The 18,494-nt window shown below is 41.9% G+C and overlaps 1 protein-coding gene across 1 annotated transcript; it reads left to right on the top strand.

Moving 5' to 3' along the window:
* Positions 1–3,309: 3,309 nt before the first annotated feature.
* LOC128450493 (F-box only protein 33) lies at positions 3,310–18,165 on the top strand. Its single transcript, XM_053433980.1, has 6 exons — positions 3,310–3,876; positions 5,802–5,912; positions 6,467–6,627; positions 6,752–6,960; positions 7,077–7,374; positions 9,005–18,165. Exons 1-6 carry the CDS (start codon positions 3,434–3,436, stop codon positions 9,268–9,270), a joined length of 1,488 nt encoding a protein of 495 aa, XP_053289955.1. The 5' UTR covers positions 3,310–3,433; the 3' UTR covers positions 9,271–18,165.
* Positions 18,166–18,494: the final 329 nt, after the last annotated feature.

The raw sequence follows: 18,494 nt of genomic DNA, 5'->3' as shown, positions 1-18,494 counted from the left end.
CCCTTTAGACTTTTCTACATTTTGTCATGGTATAACCACAGATTAAAATTTATTTCATCGTGAGTTTATGTAATGGACCAACACAAAATAGTGCACCATTTGGAAGTGGGGGGAAATATTACATGGATTTCACAATTATTTACAAATAAAAATCTGAAAAGTGTTGAGTGCATATGTATTCACCCCCTTTACTGTGAAACCCCTAACAAAGATCTGGTGCGACCAATTGCATTCACAAGTCACATTTGCAAGTCACATAATTAGTAAATAGGGTCCACCTGTCTGCAATTTAATCTCAGTATAAATACACCTGTTCTGTGACAGACTCAGAGTTTGTTGGAGATCTTTACTGAACAAACAGCATCATGAAGACCAAGGAGCTCACCAAACAGGTCAGGGATAAAGTTGTGGAGAAATATGAAGCAGGGATAGGTTATAAAAAAATATCCAGAGCTTTGAACATCTCTCTGAGCACCATAAAATCCATCATAAGAAAATGTAAAGAATATGGCACAACCGCAAACCTACCAAGAGGAGGCCGTCCACCCAAACAGAAGAGTCGGACAAGGAGAAAATTAATCAGAGAAGCAACCAGGAGGCCCATGGTTACTCTGGAGGAGTTGCAGAGATCCACAGCTGAGGTGGGAGAATCTGTCCACAGGACAACTATTAGTCGTCTACTCCACAAATCTGGCCTTTATGGAAGAGTGGCAAGAAGAAAGCCATTGTTGAAAGGGATCCATAAAAAATCCTGTTTGGAGTTTGCCAGAAGCCATGTGGGAGACACAGCAAACATGTGGAAGAAGGTGCTCTGGTCAAAATTGAACTTTTTGGCCTCAATGCAAAATGCTATGTGTGGCGAAAACCCAACACTGCCCATCACCCTGAGCACACCATCCCAACAGTGAAACATGGTGGTGGTAGCATCATGCTGTGGGGATGCTTCTCTTCAGCAGGTACTGGGAAACTGGTCAGAATAGAGGGAAAGATGGATGGAGCCAAATACAGGGAAATCCTTGAAGAAAATCTGATGCAGTCTGACTTGAGACTGGGGCGGAGGTTCATCTTCCAGCAGGACAATGACCCTAAACATACAGCCAGAGCTACAAAGGAATGGTTTGGATTAAAGAATGTTAATGTCTTAAAATGGCCCAGTCAAAGCCCAGACCTCAATCCAATAGAGAATCTATGGCAAGACTTGAAGATTGCGGTTCACAGACGGTCTCCATCCAATCTGACTGAGCTTCATCTTTTTTGCCAAGAAGAATGGACAAACCTTTCCATCTCTAGATGTGCAAAGCTGGTAGAGACATACCCCAAAAGACTTGCAGCTGTAATTGCAGCGAAAGGGGGTTCTACCAAGTATTGACACAGGGGGGTGAATACTTATGCACCCAACAGATGTCAACTTTTTTGTTCTCATTATTGTGTGTCACAATAAAATTTATTTTGCACCTCCAAAGTACTATGCATGTTTTGTTGATCAAACGGGAAAAAGTTTATTTAAGTGTATTTGAATTCCAGTTAGTAACAGTACATAATGGGAAAAACTCCAAGGGGGGTGAATACTTATGCACCCAACAGATGTCAACTTTTTTGTTCTCATTATTGTGTGTCACAATAAAATTTATTTTGCACCTCCAAAGTACTATGCATGTTTTGTTGATCAAACGGGAAAAAGTTTATTTAAGTGTATTTGAATTCCAGTTAGTAACAGTACATAATGGGAAAAACTCCAAGGGGGGTGAATACTTATGCAAGGCACTGTATGTGTCATGTTTCCATCACTGCCCATTGGAGCCAGAGATAATAGAAAACATCAGTTATTTGACCCAGGAGTGAATGCTTAATGAATCCATTTCCATTGCAGACAAAAGCCAGATGCAGGTTTTTTGACCAGTGGGAAAGGGGCTTTAGATACTGATGTGTTTTTCTCCACAGCAGCAAATTCTAGATGTTTGATTCTGAATTCTGATTTACTGACAGTGTTGTTGATGTTGCTAACAGGAGCTTATTGAACTGGCCGGATTTAAAATCTGGCATGATGTTTGGCTATATAGCACCATCAACACCAGTGAACTTGGAATTTCACCAGTTCCTTGCATGATTCCACCGCCATATGAGCAGTTGAAAGAAAAATAATAGGAAAAGAAATGTCCTGAACCAGCTGAATTTTTACAATATTTAACTTGAGCTCATCTTGCAGCCAATACAAATTACTTGAATGAGGACAATGAAGAATACTAACCTTGAAAATAATTGAGAAACTCCTTCCTGTAATTTCCACGCTTTTGTTTTGAAATATTAGAATAGTCTTCGGTTTGGAGTCGTGGAATGTTTCCTTGAGGTTTGGCCACATTCCATTAAATGATGACATTGTCTTAACTATAATGTCCATCATTTATTTTCTACTACATCTTTGTATATCTTTATACATCAAGTTTAAATATCTTAAACATATCTACTCTTATCTTAAGCCTCAATTTATCATTATTTTTTCTACTTACAATTTTGTGTTATTTAATTTTCAAAAGAATGAAAAAGTGTTTGTATAAATGTGCCAACCATGTGCACTACCTGATGGTCAGGCCAGGAAGCCCATGCTGAGGGATGTTATGTCTGGAGAATTGGCCTTGCACATCCACAGTGTTGCCATGGCTCTGTCTCTCGCCTTAGATGGAGTCCAAGCAGACATGTGCATGATAGCCAGGCGTGCGCCAAACACAATTCCCATATCTGATCATGAGACTCTCTACATGTTACATGCTGTTTGTTTTGTTTTCATATTGTTCAAACCTTTCAGTTCTATTTAAAACGGACTTCGATTCTTAAGGTCTAATAATATGATTAAAAAAAAAAATGTAAAGACATACATTCAGCTACTTTCAATCATTGGTGAATGTTCATATCTATCTATCTATCTATCTATCCATCTTGTGCTCTCCCTCTGCAGCACTGTATGAGGGGGTGTGTCTGAATGGAAACCAACTCCAAAATAGAAATCACGTGTGGGCTCGACTTTTCTGGATGTGGAGAGATAGCGCCCTCCCGCGAAGCACGGCAGTATGGCAAAAATAACAGCACATCAGGATGAACCATTCACTTGACAACATATAAATGCAACTTTATATATAAAAAATGTCCCAAACGCATAAATATTGTTCACAAATATAACATTCATTCTTTCAAATTCAAATACTTGAACGTATCCATCGATAAATGGTTCTGTTATATTAATGAGAATTGGTATGATCCCCTTGTTTAGACAGAAGGTGGTACGGTCCAATACTATTGAAGGCGAAGCTGAAAACACTGGTTGTTTTCAGCGAGGAGAAGAAGCGCTGATCGGCCGCTGCTGGGCCCATTTTAAAAACCCTTGTAACGTTTCTTTTTTATCCGCTTGGTTTTCAGACAGCACCTCCCTTACCTCGCCATGGCTCTGTGTGGGGGTGTCGGAGCCATGGCTTTACCCAGCGAGCTTATCGTCCATATATTCTCCTTTCTGTCCGACCGAGACAAGCTCCGGGCCTCAGCCGTGTGTTGTCGGTGGAGGGAGTGTCTCTTCTACCCGGCGCTGTGGACCGAGCTCAAGCTGCGGATAGGTGGCGGGCCGCTCGGCGGAGGCTCCGGTTCCGATGAGAACCCGAGGCTGGAGTTCCTCATGCGGAAGTTCGGTTATTTCGTGCGGGAGCTGCAGCTGGAACTCGCACCGATAGAAGGCTACCTCAGCCCCCTGAGCAACGACCCGTCGTCCGCCAGGATGGACCAGCCGAACCGTCCGGACGGCGACCCGCCGCTCTCCGAGCAATGGAGGGACGCCATGGCCAACTACTTGGACCAGCTGCTGTGTGTGGTTACCAGCATCCGCAACAACAGGTACCGTTACATTCGCTGTAAAAAACTATTTCCCTTGTTTTTTTGTTTCGGTTCATTTCAATGAATTGTGTGAATGTTGAATTCAAAGAAAGTGAATCGTGAGGTAACATTTCACTATTTGTTGCGTCGCAGTAAGCAACCAGCTAGCTAGCTTAGTTTGCTATAAACAAACCCTGACATTAGCCGTTACGTAATCAGGTCATGTCTTTGCAGTGCAGCTAGCAACCAGTGCTATCTTTATGGTTTTGAACACATTTTCAAATATTATCTTTTAATGTCCAGTTTTTTAATTTACTGACGTCAAATAATACTCTACACATGATGGAGGCGTCAGTTCCCATGACAAGGCTAATGCTCGCCTGCGTTTCTTTTGTTGCTGGTTGTGTATTCCATGTTACACTGGTCTCTACATACCAGCTGGTACAATGCTGAACTGGTGGTGGCCAGAGAAGGCTTTGTTGGCTGTGACTTGCTGATATCAGCACTGACACACACATATACAGTGTGTGTATATATATATATTTAGCTCTAGTATGTCGTTGCACATTGTATAGTCTGATCAGCTATAAGGTGTCTAGATTATACCTGGCCTCTTGGATCATTTCTGCTGTGGACATTCTGTCAAACTTAACTCTTTTTGTCAAGATTTCTGATTTTACAGCAAAACCTCTGTGAGGCCTTCTCCCACCTTCTCTATTATGCTCTACAGTCCTTTGTAGTATTGAAATAGCTGTCATCCACAGCTGTCCAGTCCATGTCTTAGTTCTGCTGAGGGGGCTGAAACCACTTCTTTTGTCTGAATCCTTCTTAAAGAGATGTTTCCATTCCAAAACTAAAATGGCACTCGATAGCGTGCAAACCTCCGCTAAGGCCAAACAGTTGCTTATACCAGTCCCACTAATCTTTCTGAAGTTTTCATAACCATGAATTGTTCCCTGGGAAATCAGTGAAAATGTTGATAAATGCCCTGTGTGATGTAATGCAGTGTGTGTTTCTTTCAGCAAATGCATTGCTCCCACTCTACAGGTGCTGGTTCATGTTCAAAACAATGAGACAAGACACTTTTCCTTTAATGGGGGTTTTCCTCACCAAGTAGCTGCTGTACACGTCTGTCTAAGTATCTTGTAAGGCTTAGGTCTCAGCTCATTTACAGGAAGTGGCCTGCATCAAAAACAATTTTCACAATACCTACTGGGTAGTCCCATGTTGTGTGTGGCTGCATGTGGTTGATGATGCTTAACTAAACGGTCTTTAAAGCTGCAACTTTTAGCACATGGATTGTTCCTTGATTGTTGCTATACAGAACATGTACAAATAATGGGATCAAGACAGCAGAGCAGACATAATACTTTGCTGGCAACTCAGCGATGTACAGAACCAGGGTTGGATGAGACAAACAAAATGCCTACATTTTGCCACATAAAGTAGTTTGGTTTGGAAATGGTCACACCCAACTCCAAGATTACCACACATCCTCTAAGTGCAGTGTCTGATCCAACCAGATACACAGCTTATACCAGCCTGACCAACAACTTAAAAAAATGTTGATCGATCAAAGATAGTTTGGCTGTCTTGTGGGATATGGATGATACCGGTACAGAAGGGTTGAGCTGCTTTTTTTCTTTATTATTCATATGTGATCATCTAGACATCACGTCCTTACCAGCTGCAACTGATCGTATTGTTATACTTGTGTATTTATGTGTGCATGGATGCAGTTGACATTTAACCAGCGAGTGCTGAATACATGTAATAATGTAGAGAGGACTACTAAGTAATTATGAGGGCAACGTCAAGATGTCGACTCACGTGGCAGTCGTTATGATCCCATCACCACAAGACAGTCATGGATCAATCTAGTATTGACAGTTTTTTTCAGTTTGTTACATTTCTGTGTTTCTAACATTGACTCTCTCGTTCTCTAGAAACCTGAAAAAGCTGACTTTGTATGGAGACACCTGTATTCTCCAGCAGGAGGGACTATATGAGAGCTCAAACATGCAACAGATCCACCAGGGGGACAAAAAGATCAACGAGTAAGTAAAAAAAAAAATCTGATGAAAAATATTTTGTCGTGCTGTCGATTTTATCTGGGTAAAACTAATATTCAAAGAGGACGTATCGCATCAGTACATCAACTTTAGTACTTGTAGATGCCCGAATCGTCATTTTCGTCAGCATTTCCGATGCTGGTATCAGTATTGAAGCATCTATATCGTTACTTCCTTGATGTTGTTCTAAATATTTCGTCAACTTTATAAAACTTTTAAACGTACACATATTGTTGGATGCCCACAGATGGTTGGTACTCTTAATGGCCATTCCTTTTGTAATACATCTCTTCTCATTCATAACCAGAACTGTTGGTTTCTTTCGTAAACCTAATGTTTGGTTGGTCTTCTTTTTCCTTCTTTACCCGTGAGGTGTATTCTTAAGGAGGAAACTTGTCTTTCATTTGATTTGGAATGGACAAATCTCCGGTTGTGTCCTTGTCTGACCTTGTAGGAAGCTGAAGTCATGCTGATAAAGTTATTTTTAGATAATCTCCCCCTACCTATGTTCATTAACCGGTCCCCTGTGCTATCTGCAGAATCCAGCAGTTGTTCATGGAGTTGCTATCCAACAGCCGGCAGCTGAGGTGGTTGTCCTGCAGCTTCATGCTTGTTCTCGTGACTCCCTGCTCCTTAGCCTGCCTGTCTAATCCTTCAGCTGAGACCCTGCGGCACCTCAGTTTACTGGACCACCAGCTAGGTATGTGTTTGTCTGGTATTTCACAAGCTTGGGGCTTCCAACTTGATTAAATGGTTCGAAAATTACAGCCAGATTTGCATATTTTTTTTACATAACATGTCGCATTTCTTGAAACTCTCTTCAGGCCCCCTCATCTCACCATCAGAGTTAGATCGGCTCTCTAATCTTAATTCTTTGGCGCTGGATTTCTCTGACTTGACATCTGAGCTTTGTGGTCTTCTGGCGTCTCCAAGCCGTACTCCACTGCATCGTCTCTCCCTGCTGCTCAATGGCGCCGCCCTGGAGTTCAAATCGTTAGAAGGGACCGCTACAGAGGACGATTGGAAGGCACTGGTAATCTATGATTTTCTATGTAACAGTTGTTGTGTTTGATGACAAGGCATGGGGGTTTGTAGAACATTTCCACTTATCATTGAATTCATCAGTCAAGATAACCCGATCCTCCTCAGGTCCGTGTGAGTGCCAACCTGCGAGTCTACATCATGGGCCTAGATGTCGTCAGCTCGGAGCTCCTTAGGGTCCTAAAACCAAGCCTTCCTCTGGTGCGCCTCCACCTCGACAGTTACAGCACAGTGGTGACTGATGGCACATTGGAGCTCATCTCTCAGCAGTACAACAAAACGCTGACTCACTTCCTGCTCCAGAGGGATAACCCCGACTTCCCTGACCTCAGCATCAATCGCAACGAAGACCCACTGGTCCTTTTAGCATGGAGATGTAGTCAGCTGGCTGTACTGGTGATACATGGTGAGTTGAGCTTGTTGTTTGTGGAATATACAGTAATTTGACAGTAGGGTTGGGTACTAAACTCAGTACTTTTAAGGGTACGAACCGAATTACGTCTATATATATATGTATGTATATATGTGTGTAAGTGTGTATGTATGTATGTATGTATGTATGTATGTATGTATGTATGTATGTATGTGAGGAAGAATGAAAGAGAGAGTATATGGTAGATAAAGAGAGAGAACGCAAGACCATGTGACTCACCCCTGGAACGTGATCAAAACAAGCTCATTTCCGATCAGTCCACACAGTCAGAGCAATAGTGAGTCAATGGCGAAGAAACCCAGGGAGCCATGCACGGCACCAGGCCACGGACCCAGGGACCGTCCGATTGAGCTCCACCAAAGCTGACACCCAGGGAGCCATGCACAGCACCGCTATGTTTGCTTACAGTGTTTTGGATCTATTCTTACATGTTTGGACGTGTGTGTTTGTTTCATTAGAGAGACGAACTGTAACGAATGTTCAGCTCTGTGTCGCAATTATCTATGCACGAAAAACCCTAGTCAGAACTTTTTGTTAGTCAGAGAGTGTTAAGTACTGGGAAAAAGTACCATTGGGTACCTGTAACGAATTCCAGGTACTGGTATCGGTTCAAATGTGAATAGTCCCCAACACTAATTGACAGAGGTTCATTATCGTCTTTGCAGGGCCTATGTTTGATGGCATGCAGTCATGGCTACATTGGTTACATATTGTATAGTGTACCGATTGGTTCAGACTTGGTTCGATAGATCTGAGGATCAGTGGATTCATCAATTGTATATGTGGTAGCTTAAAGTTAAGGAGACCTACAGTGGTTATATTATTCTTATCAATTAATCCTCATTCAACACCAAAATACTATGAGGTAATGACTTTGTCTTGTCTGGTGTCACACATCCAGCAAATATTGAGTAAAATGTGTATTCTTAAGCAGTCGTTTCTTTGGCTAGTGGAGACATTTATGCCCAGCGTTACTTCTCCTTTGAGATCTTTTTTGGTCGCAACCCTCTGCTGAGGCAAATAACTGGCTCAATTACTCCATCATGTTGGTTGCTGAGCAGGTATTGTGGGGTGGATTATCAGAATTTTTTTCACTGAAAACATCTCCCTGCTATGTTAGGAGATGATGCACTGATAGTGATTCAAACAATAGAGTACCACTTATCAAAAAACAATCCAAAACAGTGTGATGAAACAAGCTAAAGTTCTCGTAGCACTGAGGAGAAACGCATAATTTGGTTGTTTAAATCGTTAGGCCTGATGACTGAGAGCATTTGCGTCATTCCTGAGGGACTGCAGTTCCTCTTGTGGGAGGCAACATCTAAAAATTAACAGAATTGCTCGGTTCTGTTATGTTAATGATCCTTTCTTAACCTACAGGCATTGTGTTTGTATGGAATTAGGTCAAAGTTGTATCAGGGCTGATATATTAACATAAGCAAATTATTAATAAAGGAAAATGACAGGTTCTAATTAAAGTACATTCAGATTGATATTTTATTCATTTAATTATGATTTAACAATTCATATTTTTTTGTTGTAGAGCTGTATTTTACACAGATAGTGCTTAATGGTACTCAACCGCCCTCATCTTTATCTGTAGGTTACACTGTCTGGTCCCATAATTTGGTGGCCATCTCTCGGCTACGAGGTTCCAGTCTTCGCATCCTGACCGTCTCTGAGGAGAGCATCGACTTTGACCCCGACCAGACGGTGTGCATGGAAGGCGACCCGGTCCACAACCTGGTCAAGGAGGTCTCCCTGGGCCTCGGCCGCGTCTGGCACCCTTGCCTGGATTCTAGCCTGATTTTGTCTGAACCCACCCAGCAATTCCACCGTGAGCTGCAGGCTTTCAGCATGGGCATGTAGGCAAGGGGTTAACTCCAACACATCTTAGTCTAATCTGTTGTCAAGACCAGACCAGACCCACCAGGTCCAGCTCAGCTCAGACCTCTGAACCACGCAAAGAGCAGACCCTGTGAGAAAACTAAACCTAATCTATAAAGTTTTTCTTGTGAATTGATGTGAGCTGCTTATTTAAATTTTTCATGTTTAATTCACAGGGGTTTTAGCACACCAACATTTATTCATAGTCAACCACTGGCATAGTATTTACTGAATAAATTATCCAATTAAGAATGTCCAAATAAAACTGGATATTATAATTGGCATTTAATCCTCTAACCAATGGCCACAATTTTTAATGTGTCTGCTAAAAGGGGTCATCCTGCTGCTTCACATGCTCTGATGTCTGGCACGGCCCGGTCTGGTCTTGTCCACAAGTATTCAAAGATCGATGTCCCTTCTTCACCTTGATAACCTGCAGAGCCTCTGTATAATGTAATTTTTTTTCCTTCCATTTAACTGTTTTCCATCTCTCCCTGTGCTCTGTATAATCTTGTTTTTCCTCTGTGATGGTTCCCTTGCCTGTATAGGCTTTGTATGAATTTCAATCAAGATATATAATCATCCTGCTCACAAAACGACTGATGGGACAAGATGATTTGAAGAGGAAGTGTGTATTCAGACACATACTACTAGTTTAAGTTGTGAAACTATTTTTCTTTTCTTTTTTTAACCATTTGCTCTGTGTCAGTCTGTCTGCTCCACTTCAGCAAAACCAGGAGTTTGTAAACGAAATGATCAATCACTTCCTGGGTAGTGCAGCCTTCACTATTTGTTCTGTCGATCTGAAAGAGCACCATGTGCGCGTGTCCACTAGTACGAGAGCCTTGCCAGCAGGGTGGGAATCTCCATCACAAAATGGTGGACTGAGGTTGGTGCTAGTCAGTTTTAATGCAGTTTTCAGCAACCGCCATCTCAGTGCCATGAGTCAGGCTACATCCACATTAATACGTTGTCATCAACTCTGCTATTTATACGCCTGGCGTCCAGACTACTCTTGAGTTTTAGACGCTGCTGGCCGCGTTTTAGTTTGAAAACTCTGGGGCCACATTTTAGTCTGGATGATCAGAAACAGAGTTTTCAAACGAAAACGTAGTAGTATGGATGTAGCCTCAGATCATTTCAACGTGAGTGGCATTTCAAAGCTTACGGGTTTTATTTGGTGTATTGAGCGCCTTATTGATGGTGTTATGGAGAGAGATTGTTACACAATTGCCGCCAACACACTTCTTACCCAGCTCAATTGTTGACCTTTTGAGGGGCAATTGCACCAGCCGACTGAAAAGGAGCCTCGTCCTCTGACTGGCAATCAGAGCCAAACTATGAAAATTCAGCCTGTTACAAGACAACATATCCCCACTGTGTTCTATTTGACCTGTAGCGAGCTGCTAGTAAATCGTTACATTTTTTTATATATATATTCACTGTAATTAAGGCTTCCTTTGCTTTCCTCTCGAGGTCAAAACTTTCCAACTTGTGTCACTGGTTTCACTATAGCCCCTTTTGTAGGTCAAATCCAAGAAAAGAACAGGAGTTTGTGTCAAAATGTGAAGTGCTCTGGGGTTAAAACCATCTCCAAGCAGGTCTTTAACATTCCATAGAGGAAATAGGATTTCACTCCATAATGCCGTATATATCCATGTTTTGAGATTTCTCTAAGACTACTCTCGTAGGCCATGCTAAAACAACACCAGTATTCTTTATGCACCGCTTCCTGTGGTGGTGAATGCCAGCAGCACTGTAGGTAGGAACCAGTTCTCCTGGAGGAAAACATTTCATGATTAATAACTGGGAAAAGAAAAGGCACTGAATGTAACTTTACACTCATTCTGTTGGCCAGTTGTTTTTTTATTTTATTTGAGGCGAAGTGTATAGTTATATTTTTTTCCAGCAAAATGAATTTCTCGCCACAACAGTTGGGGGTTGTTGAATAAGTGAGTTTGCACATTGTGGTTTCCACTTACAGCCAAGACTGCATTTTTCACTTAGAGAATACGTTTCGCACAAAACAACCCAAAACCACATTGTGCTGTAGGTGCGAAACGTATTCTCTGTCAGTCTCAGGTAGGCTTTTAACATCACCATGACCAGGGCCTCAGTGGTGGTTGTCGTGGTGATGTTGTCGCATTTGGTGTGTGAAACAATCGGTTGAGTTAATGTGAGAAATATTCCTCTTTTTTTTTCTTTTCTTATTTCCTCTTGAGTCACAGTTGCCTTGGAAACAGCCCCTCGTTTTCTGGATCCAGTTGTTGTTATGATGATGTTGTATATCTGCCATCTGATGAACCCACACTCTGCCTCGGGGAGGGTCAACAAACCTAATCATACATTTGTTTTCAAAGATTAAGGTTGATAAAGACTAAAGAATGGTGAACACCAATCCTGCTCATTGCATGTATTATATCTCCAGTAGATGATGGGGGGGGGGGGGGGGACAGAGAGAGGGGGGAGTCCAAACTATCGATAGAAGTGCTAGCGCACCATGATCACGAGTTAAGCCAGGCAATGTTGACAGAACATCTTGTGCTATGGAGAGATGTAGAGTTTCTGTGTCACCTGTGAATGACTGGGCCCTGATCTGAAGCTTCAGTGGTGGGACAGCTGTGGTCCACCGGTGTGTTATGAAATGATTCCTGGGCTGAGTTGATATTTAAACCGTAAAGTTGGATTGAGCCATTGGGCTTCTACCTTTCGTGAGTAGCCGCTTTTAGAAAAGTTACCATCTCAAATGTCGACAGCTCAGTTCAGTCGGAGGTCGAGGCAACGGCATCGCAGTCTGTGAAGGTCCATGTCGTGGTCACTAGTTTACAAGGCTGGCTTTTCCGTGGACTGATGTGTAACCAGAGTTTCACAGCATGGCAGCACCTTGCAGGTTCAGGATGAAACGCACCTTGTTATGGGCTACCAAATGTTTGGGCCTCCATTATTGGACCTTGATGGTTCAGCCGTGCTAATCTCTCTCGTCCTTGGTCTATATCTCAGGATGAATGCACTTTGGTACCAAGAGTTTCTTTTAAAGGCTGTCTGTGGCTTTGTGAGTAGAGCTGTACATTCAGAAGGGAGAGCAACACCAACATGAAGACATTAAAATATATTGGGTTTTTATCTTATCTTCCTCCTCCCTTCGGCCATTGTTTTCCCCTCCTCCTCATTGTATAGCTCGAGTTTATTGCTTTGTGTTGTTTATTGTCGTCAGCTGATGATAACTGAAATCACAGCAGTTTAATGGTAGAATGTAATATCAAGCTAGACGGCTCAGCAAAGTAAATAGACTTTTACAAACGGATATTAACAAGCTGATTTTACAGGCTCCATCCCTATCCGCCATGTCTATCCACCTTTGTTCGCTGTCTTCTCATGTCTCCGTAAATTATTGGCTCCTCACAAGAAGTCAGCTATCACTGTTTGAGCCCCTATGACCGTGTTTCTACCAAGAATAAAATGAGGGGCTGTGGTTTTACCAGATTCTGCTAGAGTGGATTAAAAGTTTCATCTTCTTTATAATCTTTTCATTGAAGAATGTATTAAAATAAATTGTCTTCTTATCATAGTCACTTCCCATATGGAAATATTATTTATCAAAAATTGATGGTTAACTATTTGTGATATAGAAATATTTTAAGAACCTTTAGGCCACAGAATGCAGAGGAGTACGTAGATAATTGCAGAGTAATGTCTCTTTTTTTTAATATATTGCTTCTATTAGTTTGTTTCTTCACCAAAACGCCCAACGTTTCGTGAGATGATGTGGAAATAATGCTGTGCAGAGAAAGAAGAGTTGAGACTACAGGCAAATTACTTTAAGGTTTGACACATCAGGGGAGGATACCGCATAGCATGTTGAAAAATACTGCCAGTGGGAAAACAACCTGTCCCTGATCACTATACATTGAGCCATGTTGTGCCTGAAAGCCTCTGGAGTTTCTCTTTGCTCTTCCCAAGTTACTGGCTTTGTGTTGTGTATTAGTCGTTGCTGTGATTTGTTAGTCCACTCTTTAGGGAGGCAGCGTTACAGTAGCTAGAGCTTTCAGCACACGCGTATACATTTTTCTCAGTGTGCCTGGATTTCTTTTGTGCAAGATTTCATGTGAAAAGTATATCCAGTAGAAAATGTGCAAATACAATGTTTTGAATGTGTTTGTGAAGAAGATATCAGCAGTGTAGCCGTTGTATGTTTTCTGCGTTCGTGTGCGTGTGTGTATATTTAAAGAGTGAGGGTTTTGGCTTGCTCGTGTCCAGCAGCACAGTCTTATCACTTCTACTGCAGCAGGAAACAGGAACTGAAATCGTTTCGTTCTCAGGGTACAATCGGTTTTCAAAGTGCGGAAGAGGACAGAAAATAACAATCGCTCAGGCTGCTTACTCGTTCAATTGAATATTAGGAGTCACTGGATCTGTTCTCCTCTCCTAGATGTGTTTTAAGCTGCCAAAGACCACAGTGGAACAAACTTAACCCAGACACAAGTCTAACTGAAGTGCCCGCACACAGACACTGGCAGGAGGCAGGTCCAGTATTCTAATCCTAACCTTCTTTTTCTCTTTACTCCTTGTGGTTCCACTCCTCTCTTGAGCCGTTTTGGAGGATGTCCACACAATTGGATGAGGACTTTCTCGGGAGGTTGCCTTTCAAACATGAAAAGCGCAGCAGGAGATTCTCCGCTTAGGTGCGTTCACAACAACACAGAAATCTTCATAGCGTTCAGGTGAGATGTGGTGCAGGAAGGGGCAGAACATAATGTAGAAATTCTACTGCGGAGATCATATTTTTGTTTGCAGCACATTGACTCTAGTGTAGGCCCTTAAACCAAAAGCTCTTTTGATGTTTTTGTCTGCCTCTTCTGAGTGTATGGCGCCGCTTTTCATCCTGAGATATTATTATTCCTTTTGGTTTTTCTCTTACTCAGTGGCGTGTTCAAAATGTCATCAATAAGCCCACTCAATCGCTGTGAATCCTGCGGAGAATCACCTGCTGTGATCTCGTAACGGCTCATTCAGACTTCCTCCAGAGTTTTTACTAGAGGGCTGACCTAAGAAACTCTGCAGCCTCTCATTTGCCTTCTCATTTACAGCCCCTCCGGAGAATGTCAGGAGGTTATTCAAAGTTCAATGCACGTCGGAAAGCAGCTTGTGTTACCTCCTCTGATTATGACCACTCTGTTTTTGTGTGTCCAAACACTGGCCTTGATGTAATATGGAGAAAACTGCTGGACTGGCTGAATCGTCAACAGTCCTTGTAGATCAAGTCCAAAGCAGACCTGTGCACAAAGGCATGGCTAATCTGTCGTGGCTATATTGAATTACATATATATCCAACATATGTTATTTGATATGGGTTTGCAGAATTGTTGCACATCATGAATGCCACTCAGGATATACATTACATGTTGCCGTAGGATCGCAAAGAAAGTACAGTGAAGTACAGTTATGCCGCTGTGTGCTCTCTTCCATATTCCCTCCCCCCTTTGTCTTTTCTCCATCACCTGTTCAACTGTGAGGAGTGAGTGAATGTAAAACTAAAGGCGAGGAGGACGAGAAGTTTGGATCTATCTCAGAACACATCAGGGACCAAATACTCTCCTCAGTTTCAGGACAAAGGCCCCTGTGCTTGATGTTTATGTATTGTTTCCTGCAAGCCCCGGGCCAGGGTCAGGTTTGATGGAAAACATTTAGTCCTGAGCTGTTGGAGCTGTTAAAAAAAATGCTGCTAGAGATCTGCTAAAAGAGGACATTCCACATAGGGGGTTGCTCAGGCCATCTGACTAGCAAACAGTCTACTACAAGAAAATTAAACCCTCTCTATTTTTTTATATTTATTTTCGAATGGTGTGATTTTGAAGGGATCAGAGATGCAGCTAGCACTGACAGTCACACCAGATCACCAGCTGGTCTGAGCAGAGCAGAGGTGTGATACCATTTCGAAAGGGGTTGATATAAAGTGTCACTATTTCAACGGTCAACTGTGTTTCTAACATGCGTTCCTGCAATGCCAAGCTTTGCTTTCACTCGATGCTTCGATGCATCCCGAGGCCATTTAAGGGCCTTTTGTGTCAGGTACACAAAAGGTCACAAGTGAAAGCACGCCACACTGACTGCGCTATATATAAAGTCGAGTTACTCTTTCCGTGAAATCAGTTGCTTTCACTCGTTGAATCAATCTTCCAGTTAATGAACGTCACAACCCGGGAAGAAGAGCTCAGTCTGCGTATCTAGCACACACACAAATACGTGCAGACGTCAATGTAAATGTTCAGGATGGATACAAAAGGGCACCTGGCGTCTTGGCTGGACTTATTTTTTTACACCGTATGCAGACAGGGGTTTGTGTATGACAATGATATAATGTGTAAACACATAGACTGACACACAGTGAATTTTTTAATGAGTTCTTCCATGAAAGTGACAGGTAGAAGACTTTGGAGCAGAGACAGGGTTTCAGTTATTCAGGAGACCATTACCAGCAGTTAGTGTACATGCATGGTTGCAGCCAGGTCAATATGCCCCTTTTGAGTTGTTTATGTCCTTCTTTTTATTTTGCTATGTTTTTTGTGCTGTTTATATGCATTCATAGAGAATATCCTGGAACATAGCAGGGCCCCCTGTCGCCTGATGGGAATTTGAATCCACAGAGCTGGCCTCTTAATGTCAACCATCTGAGACAGTTGGTGTTGACGGCTTATTAGAACTCAGTGTCATGATCAGAAGATCTACAGGGATCTAGGTTTGTCTGTCTGACCAGGCCTTAAGACAAACAGCAGAGTTTGACACGTTTGTGCTTATACTCAACAGCCAATACTAATCTCACTTACATGGTCAGAAGTGTGACTGTGTGTGTTTAGTTCCAAAGCAGCAGACTGTGTTAGATCTGCATCAGTCTAAACATAGGCTCAGAGCCACAGACACGCACATCAGACATGACCAGTTTCCTTTCCACTTGAATCACTGCTCAGACTCAACTGGAGAGGTTGTGATTTTGACTCTCAGGATGTTGGTGAAAGTAAACCTGAAAATAGCGGTGAAAAGAGGTAGTAAGATGGTTGTGGGCCTACAACCTTCCCCAACAAGATTCAGGGAAGAGGTAAATGTTTATGAAAGGGTTATTATGACGAGACTGGGTTTCCTCACCACAATGTGTTATAAGACTCTTCCTGTCTCTTAAATTTTTTTATGGAACGGCTAAGATCATAGACTACTACCAGTAACATGCAAGACATTGAATGAGCTCACATAGGGCTGGACTCAGGCGGGAATGTGAAGAATCTGATAAACATCCTGATATATGTTTCTGTTACTTGGAGAAAAACACTGGATGTGCATCACACTGGTATGAAATCAGTCCTGTGTAACAACAGATAAAGCTCTATAGATGTGTATGAGGCGAGTTTATGACCTCAGTGAAAGGGAGGTTCTGCCATCAGCAGCAGGCCACACTGAGACGTTTTAGAGGAAGTTATTATTCTCCTGTTTTCAGGTTTCGCCATAGCTTTAGATCTCAGCAGCTCTGATGTTTCTGGCGAGTAAACAAAGTTTTTCTTGTCGATTACTGGAGAGCCAAACCTCCTAATTAGCCAGGCAGGCCTGCTGCCCAGTCCAGCCTCCCAACTATGCAAGAGGAATGCATATAATCCACTCTTTTTGTTTTTGTTTAGTTTTTCTTTCTCTCACTGTCACGCAGAAGAAATGAAAATGTTACAACTAATAAGAACTTGCAATGACAATACTTGGCCTTATGATTTGTGAAATCTTATCATTTTGTTTTAAGATCTTTTTGATTCTGGTCAGCCAGCCCAGCGACAGCATCGGTGACGGCGGGCTCACTCTTGGTCTCTGTGAGACTGGCTAGATGGCCCCAGTTTTATCGTGGTACGAATGTTGTGCATTTGTTTAAAATCAGGAGATGTTTGCAATAACAGCAGTCTTACTAGTGGCCACAACGGGGCACAAGCAGTGCTGACAGCGCCCGGCTGCGTCTTTAGAAAACCATAGAGGAAGAAATATAAACTATATAGATAGATATATAAACTCACATAGTGCATATTTGTATAGGTATCAACAATGCATTACCGTGGTATACTCTTATGCAACACATGTCCGGGTTCAATTTATGAACGTGAAGTATGTTATTGAAATCACGCAGACTTTGTAAATCAGAAGCTATGTCGTTGTGTGTGTGTGTGTTTTGCAAAAATGGTTTTACCATCCTTAATGTTGAATAGTCAGAGCGCTATGTTCCTGTGTGACTGTTTGTTCAAGTGAGCACATAGCAGCGGGTTTTACTCTCTGTAAGCGGGGAACCAGACGTTACCCAAAATACAGCTGGACCAGATTTCATAAACCACGGAGCATACGTCAAATATCTTTTTTATTATTGTTCTAAAACCTACAAATCGGATCTGTGCACAGCTTTTAAAACATATAGAGTCTAGTTTCTAACTCACCTCTGCATGTTTCAAGCAGAAATAGATGTGCTCCCACTTGATTGGTTCCTCAGCAGCATGGATTAGCATGACTTGTTATGACCAAGAAACGAGGAGTTCCACCACAACAAGTGCTCTTTTAAAAGAAACATTTTATTCGTGAACCTGAAACAAAGACTTAAGTCTTATAATAAAAGTCTGATTTGAAATCTTCCCAGCTGTTTATTGGATTAGTCTGCATGAGAGGATTTTATCAGTGAGAACAGTGTTGATCCATGGTTCTGTTGTTGAGAAAAAAACAGGACGTTTTACAAACCTCTGTGTAAACCTCTTAACTGGCAGGTGGCGAACACTTGTGGGGTCAACTTGCTGAACGATGATTTGAATCAATGTTGAATGAATGCTTATCTTCTTTGAGTCAGTGAATAAAAGCATTAAAAAGTCATTTGCTCTCATTGTCTTATTGTTTCTCTACCTGCTGTGTTCAGGGTCAGGTGCGATTCTGAAGATTCCCACACCTGTTTGTTTAGAGGTTTTATTTGGCGTTACCAAAAAAATGTTAATGGATAGAGTTTTTTACAGAGGTCATACTGCTACACTGATGCTAATATATGATTTACATGACTGATTATACAATAGGGATATATATATATGATCTAAGGATTTAAAGATAATACATGAATACAAGGTTACTGATGACGCTGGAAACAAATAGGATATCCTAACTAGATGATTCACTAACCATGTAGAACTTTTGGGGGTACATGGAAAGGT

This window comes from Pleuronectes platessa, chromosome 11 (genome assembly GCF_947347685.1).
Source record: "Pleuronectes platessa chromosome 11, fPlePla1.1, whole genome shotgun sequence".
Classification (NCBI taxonomy): Eukaryota; Metazoa; Chordata; class Actinopteri; order Pleuronectiformes; family Pleuronectidae; genus Pleuronectes; species Pleuronectes platessa.
Note: the sequence above shows the minus strand (reverse complement) of the source record. Positions and strands in the feature narration are given on the sequence as shown.

Coding starts and splice junctions, on each gene's coding strand:
- LOC128450493 (XM_053433980.1), top strand. CDS start 3,434: ATGGCTCTGTGTGGGGGTGTCGGAGCCATGGCTTTACCCAGCGAGCTT. Junction 3,877..5,801: donor ACCAGCATCCGCAACAACAG/GTACCGTTACAT, acceptor CTCGTTCTCTAG/AAACCTGAAAAAGCTGACTT. Junction 6,961..7,076: donor AGGACGATTGGAAGGCACTG/GTAATCTATGAT, acceptor GATCCTCCTCAG/GTCCGTGTGAGTGCCAACCT.